General features: G+C 37.2%; 1 protein-coding gene across 3 annotated transcripts in view; it reads right to left on the reverse strand.

Moving 5' to 3' along the window:
• WDR7 (WD repeat domain 7) overlaps positions 1–19,244 on the reverse strand; it is a 345,325-nt gene that overhangs the window by 79,160 nt on the left and 246,921 nt on the right. For all 3 annotated transcript variants that reach the window (XM_032422579.1, XM_032422577.1, XM_032422578.1), the window contains 3 exons: positions 11,923–12,040; positions 9,640–9,789; positions 8,954–9,036 (listed from right to left, as the gene is read on the reverse strand). In XM_032422579.1, coding sequence (XP_032278470.1) covers positions 8,954–9,036; positions 9,640–9,789; positions 11,923–12,040 — 351 coding nt within the window. The remainder of the gene's footprint in view (positions 1–8,953; positions 9,037–9,639; positions 9,790–11,922; positions 12,041–19,244) is intronic.

The raw sequence follows: 19,244 nt of genomic DNA on the forward strand, positions 1-19,244 counted from the left end.
TGGGAGAAAGACCCACTCAAAGTGCAAGATGTACCAGTGGATTAAATACACCATATGAAAAGTTCAGTATGACTGCAGAGTCTACACTGTGGCTAACCTTTAACATGACCACATGACCACACGTTGAGTTTTGGTGAACTACTAAAGAAGATGCAAAATTATCTTAAAAGGCTATTGAAACATTCCTCCTATTTTCAATTCTGTATCTATGTGAGGCCAGATTTTTCCACCATATACTCAATTAAAACAACACATGGCAACAGATTAAAGACAGGCACCAATATGAAAATCCACCTGTCTCCTATTAAGCCAGACATTAGAGAAATCTGAAAAAATGTTAAGCAATGCTACTTTCTCAGTATTTTTTTGTTTTGGCAAAGTAGTTATTTTCCATAAAAATGTGTTTTTATATCAACATGAACTGCATTTAGTATTTCAAATAACTCTTTTGGGTCTTTAATTTTTAAGGAGTTCTGAGACCAAAAAGTTTGAGAATCACTAAAGACTGAAAAACACTGGACAATCAAAAAATTGTAACCAGGTGGGGAGAGGGAGAGAGAGAGATATGAACAAAATAGTGGGAGCAAAGATCAGATCAGGTGACAAAATGGACACACTGCAGACCCCTTTTCCTGGAGAAGGGGAGACGAGAGGCCAGGAAGCGGACAGATGAGATGTAGAGGGAAGGGAGGGTTGCTCAGTGAGAGACAACAGAGTGTGCTTCCAGGCAGAGGACGAGGCGTCAGAGAAAAGAGAGGATAATGTGATAGCAGGGTTCTCTAGAGAGCACAGTCCAAGAGGAGGGGAAAGAGGATGGAATGAAGAATGCAGCAGGAAGAGACCAGGGCCTGGAACACAACAGGAGCCTTCTCGTCCTCTGACGAGATGACACAGCTCTGTGTGTTGCCTGATGCGTCCATGCCCGTGGACTCTCCCCTGCAGAACACAGAGCAGGTGTGAGATCTGTTCAGCAGAGCTGGGCTTCACTGTCATCTGTCAGCACAAAAATATTCTTAAACTTGTCCATTTGTAAAATGAAGCATAGGAATACGTAATGCGTAACATAAGGTCCTTTTCAGATTCAACATTCTACAACTTGCCATTCTATAAAAATAACGCAGCAAGGTCATGTTTAAGTGAATGAACTGGTGCCATTTATTATGATGAAATTAAGGACTAAAGTCATTATTCAATCTCAGTTCTTGAGTGTCTACATCAGTGTTCATACTTTCTTAACTAAAAATTGAGACAGAGCCCACCAAAGGATTTCTTTTGAATCTGTGAATTTATTTGATAAGTCTTTAGAAGGCATAAAAATTAAATCACTCTTAGTTATAGGTCAAATTAATTGCCTCAACTTAAGGGAATAAAAATGCATGAAATAGATCTATCTGGGAATTCTGGGGCACATGGCTTTTGGCCAGAGAAGCCCTCTCCTACTTGCTACAGGGGCTATAAAGGAAGTGGATACAAAAGCCCCTTCAAGCGACTTAAAATGTGCATAATTGAGGAGTCATAAGTGACTAAAAACTGCATTTAGAGGCATACGTATCTAACTGTTGCTACGAAAAAAAAATCCTGAAACCTTTTATATCTCCAAATATAATCATACTTTCCCATCGACTTATAATTTCATTTTTAAATCCCTAATCCTTTATTTGCTATGCATTATGTCACTACTAGTCCACAAGAACATAATAAAATAGCCTCAAAATTTAAAATTACATTATAATTTCATTATATTTCCAGAGGTATTTTATCTTCCTTTCTAACTGAGCTTTGATAGGCAGTAGCTTACAAGAGCTTAAATTTTTTATTCTGAGACTAGCAAAAGAATATTTTTACAAAATGAATAAGAAACCTATATTCATTTTAGAACAAGTGTATGTCATGCATATGTGCTCTATACTGCTTTTCCCTTAGCTCAGTAACATCTGTGTATTTTTACATTTGATTTTTTATGCTGCTGCATCAAATACAGTCATGTAAAACGAGTCAGCGTTTCTACGGCGACCAAAAGAGGAAAATTAATCAAACTGAGTCAGGCATGGCACGCTCAGTGTTGACTGGTGACTGGTCTGTTAAATGAGGGACTTCACAAGGATATCCAAGTTCAGCAACACAGCAGTTGATAACTACATTTTTACTTTTTTTCTTTAAGATTTTATTCATTTAATTGCCAGAGAGAGAGAGAGAAAGAGGGAGCACACGCACACGCACAAGCAGGGGGAACGGCAGGCAGAGGGAGAAGCAGGCTCCCCGCAGGGCTGGGAGCCTGGTGACCTGAACCCAAGGCAGATGCTTAACTGACTGAGCCACCCAGGCATCCCAGTAACTACCTTTGAAAAAGGAATTCTGAGAAAACTACAGCGATGTGTATCTTCCACTCCTTGAAAAAAGTTAGTTCTACTTTCTTAGTGTCTAGGATACATTTAACTAAGGACGCTGAATTATTTATACCCAGGCAATTATATGTCCGTTACTCAGAGCCCTCTGTACTTCTGCCTCCGACAACAATGATCTAGAGTGCCAGATGATGCCTCTTTGAAGACCATCTAGGGGCCTGACAAAGGCATAGCAAAGGCCAAAAAGTCCAGCAAGAATCTGGAGGAATTCATTTCTTCAAGTTACCTGACTGTACCTCTGACTCTTATTCATAAACGTAAAAGTAATCAATGTTTCAAGAATCTTACTGCTAATATATCTGTGTTCTAAAAGGAATGCACCTTATTTCCTAAATAATAATATAGCCTTATTTGTTATAGTGATGAAAAATCTGGCAGAACTATTTTGTGTATCAGTTTTTTGAAGGATGTATGTGCTACAATCTCTCGAGGGCATTAAAATTTAAGTAATTTTCTTCTATTATTAATGGACACTTCTACATTAATAATATCCCTGGAACTAAAATATGTATTAGGAAATATTTAAATCTATGACTATAAAGTTTATACAGCAGTTAAAATCATGTGATTTTTGTATCTTTCAGTAAATATATTATAGATAAATATCTACATAAACTACTCCAGGAAAACCTAGGATAGTTCAGTTAAAGTCCTTGTAAGGACTTTTAAATAATTTTTTAGAAAATAATCATAGTTGGTATTTTGTGTACAATTATTTTTGCTTCCATGGCTTTTGAAATAAGATTTAAATATGTGTCCATTTCACATACACACACACATACATATATATTCACATACTCCATAAAGGACTTAAGGAAGCTTATAGAACACAACACAGTGACACTCTCCTGGAAGATTCCTCAACACAAACCGCAGGCATAGTCCTGAAGGGGAACTTGGGGACAGAACTGCAAAGGAGACCAGACAATATGGTCCAACAAGGCAGCTCTCTGATGGTGTAATTTACTCTACGGATATAAACTTGAACATGTAGAGGAATAAATGGACCATGTGTTTTGTTTTGTTTGATGGACTATGTGTTTTTTATTTGTACTTATTTATTTTTAAAGGTTTTGGACTTATTTTTTAATTTATTTTTAAAAAAAGATTTTTATTTATTCATGAGAGAGAGGGCACGAGCAGGGGGAGGGGCAGAGGGAGAGGGAGAAGCAGACTCTCTGCTGAGCGGGGAGCCCAACGTGGGGCTGGATCCCAGGACTCAAAGATCATGAGCTGAGCTGAAGGATGGACTATGTGTTTTTTAAACTAGCTCCTAAGTGTTCTGTTTTTTCCAACTGAGTTTTAAATAAAAGCCAATCAATGACCAGTCTGAAGTTAACATCTTTGGCAGGCATTCTGTGATACAGTCTAAGGGCAACTCTTTAAAAACTAATAGTGCATCACTGGAACAGAGGAGGTGAAGGAATGTCTTCAGGTGTTTCCTTGACGTTCCTCTAAGCTTATTCAATATGGAAACAAATAAGCATTCAAGGATCCAAGGTTTTATATATCAGAACATGGTCATTAAGAACAATGACTCAGGTTTTGTGTTTCTCGGTTTTGGATTCTTAGAGTACTCATTTTCAAACTTTAGTGTACTTAAGAATCATCAGGGGAGGCTGCTAAATGCAGCTTTCCAGGCTTCGTAATAGTCTGAGGTAGTGTCTCTCTGGTGGAGCCTAGAAATCAGGTAATTCTCTTGAAGATGGTCTAGGAGCTGCACTTGGAGATCATTGTTCCCCACAGGGCCTAATTGGGAGTGAGCCCTCAATACCAGTTTTTAAACTTCACCTTCTCATCTGTGTCCTTAGTTCTCTCAACTAATAAGTGCTGGCTGTACTTTGTTAAATATTTAGTTGTGTGAGCATCCTTCTAACACGTTCTTGAGAGTCACAAAACCTCTTAAAACTACAAGGTCTGTAAACTACATACATATTTTATGTCTTTTATATGAGGACTCTCAACTGCATGTTGATCCCAGGCTTATAAACAGGAATATTTGTTTTGAACTGTTCTACCATATGAACACTGTGACTTAGGTATTGATGGTCTGCGCCTCTTTGCATGCTAGCTGCTAAGTTTAGACCCAAACTTACGGCTTACCCCAGCAAATTATGCATTTATGCATTGCTGTAACCTCAGGTTTTAATATCAGCAAGTGAGCTTTGGTCAGTGATAAGTAAGAATGTCTACCAAATTTTACTGGCATGCATCCTAATGCATTTCTACTTTCAAGCAGAAGATATTAAAAGAAGTTTTAAAAATTGATAGAAAAGCTATTACATAAACCAAATTAGATAAATCAAACTTTTGTATTACTCCTTCTTTCTTTCAATGAATTTACAATTTGTAGCTTAAACTTTAAATATGTTTTGAATAAAGATGTCAGAGGACAGGGGTGCCTGGGTGGCTCAGTCATTAAGCTTCTGCTTTCGGCTCAGGTCATGAATCCAGGGTCCTGGGATCGAGCCCCACATCGGGCCCCCTGCTCAGCAGGAAATCTGCTTCTCCCTCTCCCACTCCCCCTGCTTGTGTTCCCTCTCTCGCTGTGTCTCTCTCTGTCAAATAAATAAAATCTTTAAAAATAAAAAAAGATGTCAGAGGACAAATTCAGTTAACAGTATAATTGAGTAGATGAATTCACCACTCGTTAAATTACATATGGAGTCATATAATCGTGAAATAAACCTGAATAGATAAAAGAATAAATAATAAAACCTGAATAAAATTGCCTCTTGGTATATAACAACACACAGAAATCAGCCTAAGTCAAAACCCAAGACTTTCGTAACAATAGTAAAATGGAAATTTTACTGTAACATGCAATCTGAGAAATAGCTGTCAAATTTCCAACAATAAAGAAAAGCTTAGACAAACTACCAATTTAATGTTAAAATGTTAATGTTCATTAAAGTTTTAAAATCCTGAACTGAACATTCAAAACATAGATGCATATCAGAATCATAAGCCCACTGGTCAAGGTTAAAAAACTAAACAAAACAAAAAACCAAGAGACTCAACCTCAGGATTATTCAGTATTCAATGATGCTACTTTGTCTTGGCACTCACAGAAAACTGTGAATTTTATGTATAACCCAAGTCAGAGTACTTTTGACTTTTAAATATTCGATGACTTTGGGATACCAGATTAACTCCTAATTGAATTAAATACAACTTTAGATGTGAATATCCACCTTTATAACATTGACTAAACATTATATAATATTTTGGGAAGTAAACCAATTTTTTTTACATATATGAAAATAATAATGCCATTCTGTAGTCTCTATGCATATAAAATACTTAAAAATCTTTATTAAGTAATTTCTTATATACATTTTGGTTTTTCACATTATTATTAAGATAGGGAGACCCACAGGAAACTTTCTCTGAATATCTAAATCCTGAGCATTCTTCATTTAATATTTCATTTAAATGAATACTTCATTTAAAAAGAATATTTCATTTAAAAAATACTTAATGAAGTTTTTTAACACCTTTTTATGATCTGATCTACCGACCATAACAACTGGATACTGGTATACAGCAACATTACAGAGCTCAGCCTAAGCTAAAACCCATAGCATCTTTAAAATAGGGTAAAGGAAAAAATTAATAAAATAATAAAATAGGGTAAAGGAAAGAAAAGAAGAAAAACTAACAAAAAAAGACTACAACATCATATAAAGATTGTAAAAACAAATGCCACATGACTGGACCACAGATATTCACTTCATTGACTTTGACTGGAGTTTCATTATTTAGTGAAAAGCATTTACAAATAGGGTAGGGGGCTCACAGGTGCTTTAAGGCACCCAGAACAATGGCACAGACACAGCAGAGATTCAATAAAAGAATTTTAATTTCTGTTGCTATGTTGATATCTTTGTTGTTGTGCATTTCAGCTAGTAGGTAGCGTGGCATCGACCAGTAAAACCTCTGAGGCCCCATCTAAGCTTCATGTTCTCTGAAGTCCTCCATAACTTACTGCCTGTTCCAACTAATATTTAGCAAACGCCACAACCCTATATTGCTAATCACCTTTTGATGTTTATGGGCTGACCTTCCCATAAACGGGCCTCTGTGGCTTCTATACCCACAGCTATATAATATCTAACCTAATTTCATAGTTAACAACTGTTTGTTATAAGTCTGAAGTTTCATAAGATTAGGTCTGATCAACTATGTTCTGGCCCAAGAATTACATGCTTTTGCTTAAACTCTGCTGATTCGCCATTGCTTACAGAATAATGGCCAAATTCCCTTGTATGGAATTCAAAGCCCCATTCTCTGACACCATATTAAGACTTCTATCCTCAACCTGCATTCTGGCCACTACCACAGAGAATTCGCCAAAGTCACTATACACTTTTATGTGTCTAGACATTTACTGATGTGGTTCTTTCTGCAATTCCAGATGGCACACCGGTTCATTCTGCAAAGCTCGCTTCATTAACTTTTCTGTGAGGCTCTCCCAGAACCCACCACCACTCCTACCACCACCAACCCAAACCCTCGTGGGGGACAGATCCTTCTCTCCACTTGGCAGTCACTCTTATTAAAACATGTTTCTCCTTTAATAAAAGGAGATTATTATTTGTCTGCCTTCTCTTTTGTGAAACTAAGATTCTATTATTATTATTATTATTATTATTATTATTATTCTACTTTCTCCTTTGTGAAACTTTCTAAGCCCCCTCTACCTAGAGTTAAGCACTGCCATTTATTGCCCAATCTTGTCTCTGGTATGTAATTCTACTCTGGCACAAAACACAGCACCCTGGAATTATCTTTCTTAATAATCACCTACCCTATTAGACCCTGTGTGCTCCCTGAGGATATCATGTTATTCATCATTGTATCCCCAGGGCCTAGCTAGTACCTGACACACAGTAGGTGTTCAATAGATGTTATTAAATTAATAAACAAAATACGATCGCTTTCTGCCAAATCAGAATAACCTGGTACTGAGCATGCCTCTTAGCATCCCAGCAGAATCCTTACTCTCTGGCAAAGAAACACCAGCAAACAAAAGTGGACACCAGCAAACTAGGGTGACCTAAGGAACTGAGGGTGCTGCTTGCAGGGGAGGCAGGCTTCCGGCAAGGGCAAAGACAGGCCCTTGAAAAACTGGACAATTTCCTCATGTTAACTTCAGGAGGCTTATTTTACATCGCCAAGACTGGTGCTATAAGGAATCCTTTGCTAACACTTGTTAACACTCAGCTCTACAGTGATCATCACCGCTATAAAGAGACGTCCCAGTGTCCATTTTCGCATAGGTGTTTCCTTAGAGAACGACTGATTGGGACTATAGCAGCTAGATGTACTCTCATCAGTTAACTGCATGAATGCATGAAAAGATTTTATACATATAACTTCTAACAAAAAGAACACAAACCAGAATTAATGTGGCATGTTTAAAAATGCCTGCATTCTATACACACCTCATCTGTACCACAAGAAAATACGCATCTGTACACATGTATATTCCAGCACAATCTCTTCCTTTTGGTTTTAATTTCTGGGTGGCATGACTCAGCAACAGCAAAAGGAAGAGGTTACGATACAAAGTCTATTATAAATATGAAAAAAGATACTGGAAGACTCATGGAGTACAATTAATTCAGCAAATACTTGCTCAAATGCCAGGAGATACAGAAGTTTTAATGATGTGTCATATAACATCACCTCTCTCAGGAAACTTAGTCTAAAATAAAGCTTTTCACTACTGTATGCGCACAGAACTGAACAAACAGAAGGAGATCGTTGAATGTGTCTTAAAAAGAAAAATGTTAGTAACTATTACTAACTGTTGGTTCTGTTTTCTACAAAAACAATGATTTTCAACAGATTTAAGCCCTATTTCTACTGACCACTTGGAGGTAAAAAAATTTTTTAACAAAATGTACGTAAGCTATAAACATTTTAAGAACCAAAAACTATTTTCAAGGGAAAATTAACATTACTACATTCAAAAAACCTTCATTTCCTAACAATGAAATGCTATATACATCTAAAATTATTGGTTATGTTCAACATATGCAACATTATTTATGTCAGTTCTAACTGCTCTTGGCCAGTTTTCTCATAGGGAAAACACCTACACTAGTAGGACAAAATGAAAAATGTTACCTTTATAGTAAAAATAAAATTTACCAGTGAAAATGTGGTAGAAAGTTTCCCCTGGCTGAAAAATATACCTTTTCTCCTAAGTCAGAAAGAAGCTTCCTAAACTCTTCCTTTCGTAACGTAAATGATAATTTGAGTGATGAATGTAAGAACACACACATACTCAACAGATGTTATCTCTTACTCATTTTTTTAAGTTTTGAGACAATCTCATCAGGACCTAATTTCAAATGGTTCTATTATATCTGTGTTTTTGACTATGAGCCGCCTAAATTGTTTTCAGAAAATAAGCAGATATTAATTCAGAACTGGTTTTCTAACTGGGCAAGACTACTAACTCATCCTGTTAAAAATTTTTTCAAAATTATTTGTTAGTAAAAATTATTTATTTTGCATGCTGTGGAAGGCTTCTTTACCTGCAGATGGCTGGGAAACATTCTTGAAGACCTTTCTTTTTAACTAAAGATCCTTCAAGGCAGTACATAATGATGTCCATAACCTTTATAGAAAAGATGCAAATCCAAAATTAATTTCAAATACTTAACTTTCCAAAATTCAAATTATTAACTTAGGCCTCAGCTGCATGAAAATTCTAGATAGTTTGACTGCAATATTTACTTTAAAACTATAGTATATTTACTAAAGCTACAGTATAGTTACTTTATACCACAGGATATCCTCTTATCTGTGAAAAACAGAAGAGCAGTAAAATAAAGAAACGAGACTTGTTGACTTCAAAAGCAATTCATATTTATGAACAATATAGGTAGCTTTTATTCAAGCACCCTACATCCTTTGTTTTACTTATAATGAAAAACATTAAAGAGAACATACCCTTTAACAATTATTCCAATACAGACCACTTCCCTATGAATGGTAAGTGTACACAGCAATCATTTTGATCTTTAATGAAATTTAAATAAGGACCCTAGAAATGGTACAAAAGTTAATTCATTTAATTATCTCTCTCTCTTTCCTGTAGATAATTCTTTTAATTCTTTTTCTTTTATTTCTTTGGAAATTAAAATGCTGATTCGTATTACTACGCGGACATATTTAATTTAGATTGTTGCTGTAACATTTAATAGCAGGATATTCTTACCTCCACAAGAAGATCCACAACATCTGTGGGCATTTTTTCAATAAGAATCTCAATGACTCTCAGAATTTCCCCTTTAGCTCGTGCAAGAGTTGTCGTGTGCATGTTCTGTTGGGACTGGGTGTTTGCTGCAAGAGCTGTATGTCTGTGTACCTGTGAAGACATTCCCATGCTGTAGATACGGCTGACACTCGATTCAGTTTTGCATTTCTAGCCACTGGTTTATTTTTCACTTGTTAACACAAGAGGGGAAAAAATGAGAATCAATAAAACAAATCTCCTGGGGTGGGTGAGGTCTTTTGATTGCAAAAGAAAGCATTTAGTACAATAAAAACTCAGTAAGTATTCTCTAATAAAATTCTGTAAGTTCCTGAGTATTATATGAGACTTTAACACAACACTACAGTGACATTTTTCAAAAGACAGACTGAAGGTTTGTGAATTTGGTCTATTTGGTGCTGAAGTGGACAGCGGTTAGGAGATACCCAAGCAAGTAAGAGGCATGAGACTTGCTCTCAAGTAGTAATAGTAAATGATGCTTATTGAAGACTTCCTGTGTCCCAGGCACCATTCTTGGTGCTGTATAATGAAGGTGTATCATGCGAATGAACGTGTCTCCAAAAATAATATGCATTGTAAAGAATATAAGTTCACTGTGATTTTTCTTCCCCGTACAAACTGTAAGTCTTAATCATTCAGAGGAGAAACAACACTGATAGGAGCTGGGCCAGCCATGGAGGAGTGGGCATGACAGGGGAGGGGACAGTAATAACAGTGAGAAATACTTCAGGATCTTACTCTAAAACTCTAAGTGAAGTGGAAAACTTATTTTTACAAGGTAGTAAATGTGAACTATTACACTGAAATATTAGAACACTAACAATGTAGGAATCAACTGGTAATTAGTAAAACATTAACATTAAAATATTTAAAAAATACCTTTCTAACCTAAAGCTGGAGTAGAATAAATCCAAAGCATGGCTATTCTAACAGTTCATTTAAAAATATTCATTTGTAAATGGTGAAAATTAAGTTCAAAAACACAATTAACACAAATACTTGCTTACTCTTTAAAGAGGCAGTTTTATGGCTGGCATTTATAGGACCTGTATATGTGGTCAGGTATACGTAAGGTTTATTCAATATATTCAATATTACTATCAATGCATATTCAACTGATAAGAAATTCCATGGCTAATAAATCTGTTCATTTATATATATATTTCTGTTATATAATAAATCTGTTCATATGTACTCTTCATATAAATATATAATATCTATAAATTATAGATATATAACCTACATATACGTATTTTAAATACACTGTAACCTCACTGTAACACTATGCACTATCAGAAAAACACATCCCCTTACTCTACAGATTTATTTTAGGTATGAATTTCAAAGTCCCACCACCTCATATTAACTCATACAATCTGCTATTAACACCTTCCTTCCTCCCTTCTAACTACCTTCACATTACAAATATTTGCTGCATGCCTATTAAGGATGGCTTTGGGGCAGACATGGGCCCAGTAGGTTTCAGGTTATCAGGGCAGACTCAGAGGTATTTATTTAGTATTTTAAAAATTCATCATAGCTACAGGAAAAACAACTCAGACAGAGCTCATACCCCACGGACACCAAGTCTGCACATTATTCATGCTGAAACGGAACAAACCTTTAAAAAAAATGTAGGAGCTTATCATCCTTCCCTTTCTCTCCCACTACTAAGACCTATAGGAAAGATCCTATAATTGGTTCATTGTTCTTTACTAGTTTTTCAGTTAGATGTGGGCAATTAGTTAGAACACTAAGAATGTGGGAATCAATTGGCATTCAAGTCTTTATCTGTGACACGCAATAGGAAAAACAATTAGCAAGTTTATGACTTACATTTTTGTTTACAGTTGAAGAGCCAGTGTTAAATAAGTTCAGTGTTGATTACAGGCAGATATTCACATTTATAAAATGTGAGTATCTTTAGTATATTTTAATTTGAATAAGCCTACTATATTTCAGGTTGGAAAATTATTTTCAAATATTTGCAAGTGAGTTAACTTTGAGAACAGAAATGAATACAAAAGCATAAGTCATGAATGCATTGCTGTGGAATTCAGGGTACATGCACACAGGTACATATGTATTCATTTCAGCACTAAATTATTAACTTGCATTGTTCTAAAGCAAACTGGAAGGACTATTTGTGCATATGGACCCTCAGCTCACAATATCTAATAATTCCTCTAAACGAGAAAATGGAGCACACAGAGAGGTTCTGCTCACCTCTTTGGCTATAGTTGTGATGAAGGCGGGTGGTCTGGCGGTGGCAATGAGCGAGAGGGCATGCCTTGCCGAGCGGGCGGAGTCAGCTGCAGGGCTAAGAGGCAGCCCCATTGTGATGCTAAACAGGGATCAGAAAAAAAGGAAAAAAGAAAAGAAGCATTAGAAATATAGACTGAAAAGATTAGACACAGCTTATAATGTCAGTTCAAGGTCAATGGGAGCACTCAAACAGTTAGAATATAATGGACTTGCAACAATGAGCAGTGATTAGGAGTCAGGGTGTTCTGGCATCAAATACAAAATCGAATAATTAACCGTGAAGATTGAAAACAGTATGTGCATCTGTCCAAAGTGTTAAAAACGCCTTGTTAACAAATTATCAAGAACTAGTACTGAATGCATATCACAAAGCTCAGAATCAGGCAAGAAATAAGACTGTGCTGGGTATTTTCAAATTTTTTGCTAAAAACAAATTAAAGGTAATAATTTGTTTATAAGGCCACAGAAAAAGGGCTCCGTTTAAGGACATGTATCTGAAAGGAAGCAAAATTCACTTCTGTCCATATAATTATCAAAAGAACTGAAAAAACTGCAAAATTATTTTTAGTTTTTAATATTATTTTTAGTTTAAAATATTCTCAGTACTGTTAATTTACCCCATGCTCAATACTTTTAGAACCAATCTACTACTCATTATGTTCTGCCAATAGTTATTTTGTATTGATGCAAAAATTATATTAATGAATACTTATTTTCTCTCTATAAAGATCATAGGCATGACATTGTCCAGGCAATATATAAGAATATGTACATGATGAAATAAATCTTTTCAAACTGTGGGAATACCCTGATAGAATAGTGATGTTATATTCCTTTGCCACCCCTAAAACATAAAAGTGATAATATTCTTCTGTTTGTAAGCTTCCTGTATATTTTATATAGGCTACTGTGAAAAGTAGTAAAACTTCATTAAAATGTGGCATGTGATCCACATGTCAACTGTATACAAGGAGCATTTTGCTATTCAGTAAGAGATCCATTATAGTTTCTCTCTAATGTTGATACTTAAAAGTACATAATTTTGATACTTAAATAGCCATATGAAATTATATTAAGATTTGTCCTGCTCTAATTAGTCTGTATGCTTCATGTGTAAACTGGATTATGTTTACTAAAAATTCTCAAAATGTTTACAAATATTTCTATAATTAGTCTAAGAATCATTATTTTAACTTTTAGATGAAAATAAGTATGCATTACACAGGCATTCTTATCATTGTTAAAAGAAGGTAAATTGGTTATAGAAAATTCTGCTTATAATTTCTTGGTGACTACTACATTGCTTAAATCTTTGACTGATAATATAACTGTCTCCAGTCCTTTTTCCAAACTGAGGGTAGATACAAAGCAGGAACTCAGAGAGGAGGGTGGAGGCGTTCCTTTGATGTTTACCACGAAAAAGAAAGATGTGAGCTGACAGAACACACACATATTGAACAAGAAACAGAAAGAATGCATGGGTGGACATGTCACCTCCACAGAAGATCTTGATGCCCTAGGCACCCAGTAGGGACTGGAAAGACATGTTCAGCAGTAAAGCAAGGTGGGGTAGTTAGCCAGGTTCTTTTAGGGATTAAACTTTACTATTGAGAATTCCGCAAAGGAAATGCTCACTATGTGAGTAGTGCTAACCTAGATTGCTCAAGAATTGTTATAAAGTTTTGATCATATTTTAAGTTTTAAAAAATCCAAAAGCTAATTAAACTTTTGAGATATTCTATGATATTTCTCAAATCAGTATGAAAAGGTGTTGATAATATTGAAAGGCTGAAACAAAAATGGTAATGTTAGGGATACCTGGGTGGCTCAGTCAGTGAAGCGTCTGCCTTTGCTTCAGGTCATGATCCCAGTGACCTGGGATCAAGCCCTGTGTCAGGCTCTCTGCTCAGCGGGAAGTCTGCTTCTCCCTCTCCTCCCCACTCCTGCTCTCTAGCTATCTCTGTCTCTCTGTCAAATAAATAAAATCTTAAAAAAAAAAAAAGGTATGTTAACTAAACAATTCTGAGCAAACCTAAATCAAATTTCCTAAGATCAATAAAATCACAGAATGCTGGGAGTTGGAAAAGATCCCCAGGCAGCCTCCCTGCCCAGCAGTCAGCCATGGAGCAGGAATGTCTACCTCCTGGACAGCCCGGCCTATGTCTGGAAGGCATGACAGAGAGGAGAAAGAACTGGATGTGGAACCCAGGGTCTAGGTTTGAAATCGAGCTTTCCTGTGCTGTTTCATGTCTTCTTGCACCTGCCCAGAACATCCCTTAGAGGAGGGTGGTGTAGGCATTTTATGGAGAAATCAGGTCCAGAGTGAGGAGCAAAGGTAGTAGTCTGACGTCTTCTTGGACAGCTGAACTTTGGAGGAAATAAAGGGGAGGGAGGCTTGCCCATATTGTGGTTAACTGGATTAATGAACTGGTAACATGACTAAACTCAGCGACTTTGGATGAATGGTTAGATTGCATCCCTGAGTGAGGTTTCTCAAGTGGTATGTTGTAACATGTAGACTTCAACTCTGTCCTTTTTGATGTCAATTGTGATTAAATGAAGACACGGATGCACAGTTATCAACTGGTGTGGATATAAAGTTGTAAAAGCAACTGTACTAAATGGGAGAACTGGAATTCAAGAAGTCCTCAGAAAGATCAAATTGGGCTCAAGAAGGAAGTCTTATGTGTGGGTACAAATGACCAACTTAACAGAAATGGGATAGGTACTACACTGCTTGACCAAGCTTGGGGAACAGCACTGAGGGCTGTATCTGAACCACAGCTATGGATGTTAATGATGTGGCTGCCCTGAAGCGCTAGGTCGTATCAAGGGAAACAGAGTGAAAGAGAACATGTTGCCCCTGCTGCACTTCATGGTTCTGGCTGCCTGTTCGCCCTCCCCGTGGCTATACTGCGTCTGAGCTGCTAAGAGGTGGGATCTGCCTTCTGCAGGCCAAGTGTTAGAGCATCCTCCTGGAGTCCAGAAGAGTCCCATCCAATTCCTGCTGTGTGCTGTTGTGACCACTTGCAGTTGGAAACCAGAGCTCTACTCACACAAACAGGATCCTACCAACCTCACCACCCACCTCTCTTCCAGCCCTTCTCTGTTCCTTCAGGAGGAGAAAAGTTTAGTGGGAAGCCAAGGCCGGGGGCTGGGGGGAGGGCGGGAGGGGAGCAACAGAAAGAATGAGAATGAATGACTATGCATATATGTGTTCACCTGAGGGTGACAAATGGATAATGTCCCCCTATCCTTATGTGCTCTGTGGCCATGAGTAAGCACGATGTGTGGAAAATGGGTCTATTAAAGTAACAACTTCACAAAGTTGTCGAGAAGATTAAATGAGCAGGCAAATGTAAAAACCTCCAGCCCTGCATCTCACCTATATTATACATACAATAGATGCTTCTTCTGACCCAAGATGACTCTCACAAATAGAAATAAAGTGAAAAGAAAATGAGATCAACTAACAGCAGGTCACTGGTTTCAGTTAAAGGCCCAGTCACACATCACCCTTAATCCATCTCAGCAAATGATCTTGTGAACTTGGGGAAATTGGCAACCTTCTTATGGTAAGAAAAATGGTAAAGTTTGGCGTCCGGAGGAGAAGCTGTAGGGCAATAGGTAAGGAAGCTAACCAAAGACATATAAAAGTATTGCTCATGAATTCAGTGGAAGCTGGAACATCCAAAAATTTGTAGAGGCGTCAAAGAGTACGTTTGAGTGACTCCCATGATCAGTGTCCAGTGGCTGGAGTGCAGGACTTCAGAATGTGGACACATCTATTGTTCTGAGGTCAGGGTTCTGCACATTCATAGTGCACAGGCAGGAGGGTTGGGAGTGTGAGAACAGAGAAGAGTTGCCAAGGCACAGGGGAAGAAGACAAACCTTCTCTCCCCTCTGTCTATTTAATGCATCACTGCCAGAGTCATCTTTCAAAAGCACTAACTTTATTTCATGGTTAACCTGCTTAAAAACCTCAGTGGGTCCTAGGGCTTCTAAGAAAAATCTTGAACTCCTTGGCTTGAGGTTCTAGGCCCTCCATAATCTAGTTTCGCTAACTTGTAACTCAGTCTTTTCAATACCATGCTCCTGAGGCCAGGCTAATTTCAAGGTTGGTCCCTTAAATTCCATTCCTTTTTTGACTGTAGTTTGTGGCTTATGCTTCTCCACTACCCATCCCCCCCATTTGCACACTCTCCTCCCTCCCCTCTGTTCGATTCTTGTGGAAGCCTACATGTTGTTCTGCAATTGCTAGAGCATTCAATTACAATCTATTGAAACAAAAACAACCAACAATGAAACCCATTTATTGTAGGCTCTTAGCACTGAATCTGATTCTGCCAGGCATTATGAATTAGTTTTGTATTGTGAACTCTGTGCAGATTGGTACCATGCCTTCTAATCCTGTGATCCCCCCAAAGTGCCTAGTTCAGCCCTTGGACACAGTGGTAGCTCAATAGTTATGTGCTAAATGAAGTTACCTGGCAAATCCAGCAGGAAAAAAAATCACTGAAGCCAGTTATTTGACTGAACTTACCAAGCAATGAAGTCAAAGTAATTGATCTAGTAGTCCCAACAGACGAAGTCTAATTCTACATGTAGTTATCTTGAAAGTCAAAGGTGCACTGTGTATGTGATATATTTTAATGTGGGATTCTAACTGAATGAAGAAGGATCATACTATCAGAGGTGTGAAATTAAAGGGGTATCTGCCTTATTCTGGAATCTGTATGTAAACACAGAACTCACTCTTTTCAGCTGATCCTGCTTATCCGGCTGTTATGCAGATCATTTGTTATATAGGTTTATAAGATGGGTCTTTAGTTTAAAAAATATGATATGACATACTCTCTATTTTACTCAGCATTTCAGTACACACATCGCATATGAAATACCAGAGATGATAGAAACGGTAAATAAAAATCATGAATAGAAAAATAGTCCACTCAGGCTGAGCTCATTCCTTACATGACTGCTCATTAATCCTGTTCTAACCATTACTCCATCGTGGTAAAAGCATTTTAAAAGTCACATGTAAGACCACTACAGTTAAATGTCACCATCTACAATTGTCAGACTCCCCCATCTGTCAAATTAAGGAATACTGTAAGAGAATATTCAGGGGGAAAAACCACTTAAACTTTTATAGAATAACCCACAAATCATGGTCAACAGTATTATGGACTAAATGTTTGTGTCCCCTGAAAATCTGCCCCAATGTGATGGTATTTGGAGATGGAGCCTCTGGGAGGTAATGGGGGTTAGATGAAGCCAGGTGGGTGTGGCCCTCATGAAGGGATTCGTGCCGTATGAGAGACACCAGAACACTTGCTCTCATTCTCTCCCACCTGTGAGCACACGGCGACATGGCAGCCACCTACAGGCCCAGAGGAGAGGTCTCAGAAAGAAACCTGCCTTGTCAGCACCTTGTTCTTAGGCTTTCCAGCTTCCAGAACTATGAGAAATAAATTTCTGTTGTTGAAGTCCCCCAGTCTGTGGTATTTGTTATGGCAGTCCAAGCTGACTAAGATAAAGAGCAACAGGGCATTGAAAACACTCACTGAAAACAAAGACTAAAATTATTTTGAAAATGCATACTTAATTACCTAACAACTGGGAATTCCATCTTACCCCCTCCTGGTAAAAACAGATGAACTAACAAGAGTCTTTAATGTAATAAAGAATCATCAATTCTTGTCTGTCATGTTAAAACTGAATTTGATAACTCAAAGGTGGCATTAGTCTCCTAAACACAAATGTGGTGATTCTCCCAATAAGTGCCTATCTTTTAGACCTATTTCCTGTATGTTGTATACATTTACAACTATGAGTTATAATGTAAAAACTATGCTAACAAAATTTAGTTAAATGGGTTCCTCAGATTATACATTTTCTATTAAAATAAACATCTGGGGCACCTGGGTAGCTCAGTTGGTTAAATGTCCAACTCTTGATTTCAGCTCAGGTCATGATTTCAGGGTCCTGAGATCGAGCCCTGTGACGGGCTTCGCACTGGGAATGCAGCCAGCTTGGGCTTCTTTCTCTCTCCTTCTCCCTATGCCCCTCCCCCCCACCTGCATACATGCACTCTCTCGCTAAAATAAATAAATAAATGTCATGTGAATAGGAAAAATAGTTTAAACATAAAATCCTCAAATACTTTAGTGTGTATATGATATGTTCTTTTCTCTATCCCTTACCCCGTATATAAAAAAATATGGTTGAAATTTGAGTTAAAATGTCAATTCTTTTTCTCTCTATATAGAACTATATATAGTTCAAAAAGAATATTTCTAACATATGGGGCTTATCTGTATATTATCAAAGCATGTGTGGTTTCTAGTTGACTAGATGTTTTTCCTTTAAAGTTTGGTAAACTATGAATTTTCCAGAAAAGCAATGGGCTTTTGGTAATTCATTAACATTCTTCCGTCGTGGCAGTGGATGAGATTGCCCACACTAGGAAAACAGAATCACCACCAGACCACAACATGTACAGAATGGAGTCTAGCCTTCTAAAAGCACAAGGATTTTTTTCTGTTCTTTTACAAAGTATGATTTTCTACTGTTTCTAAGATTTTATCCATATATACATAACCATGGTGACCTAAAAAATGATGGATTTATAAAAAACATAATACTGCATGTTTCTATTTTTGTCACAATTAGGTAGGGATGGCTCTATCTATGATTTCAGTGAAGAGCAGCCTGCATTTTCTATTAAACAGTCCATCATGAATGAGCAGCCCATAATCATTAATTTAAAAATTCCTCAGAGAGTCTACCTGTGGATCACTGGTCACCTAAAGGGTGGCGTAACTATACCGGTATGGGAGAAGAGACCTGGGTGATACTTTAGCTCTTCTAGTACTGGTGAGATCTCAGGCAAGTTGTATCATCTCTCCTAACCCCGTTTTTTATTGAATAGCATAGTGAGAGCTGCTGAAGATTTTCATTTCTAAAATTCTTTGACTTAAATGTTTATTGAATGCAAATCATGTGACAGTGTTATGAATAAATATGAATAAATATATAATACCTGGCCCAGGCACTCAAGGAGCTTACTGATATTTAAATAGGTTATTAATTTCTAGAAGGTATAAAATTCTTGATGGGAATTTTCATTCAGTGTATTTTTAAAATCTGAAAGTATGCTGAAAATTCCGAGTTGACAGCTTTTACGTCCTTTGAACAGGCTGTTTTACGTTTGGCATTCTCTGGATCTTTAACTGTGGGGGTGCAAGATGGCACAGTGGAGAAGCAAAGCTCGTGGAGTC

This window comes from Phoca vitulina, unplaced genomic scaffold (assembly GCF_004348235.1).
Source record: "Phoca vitulina isolate PV1807 unplaced genomic scaffold, GSC_HSeal_1.0 scaffold27, whole genome shotgun sequence".
In the NCBI taxonomy this organism is placed as follows: domain Eukaryota; kingdom Metazoa; phylum Chordata; class Mammalia; order Carnivora; family Phocidae; genus Phoca; species Phoca vitulina.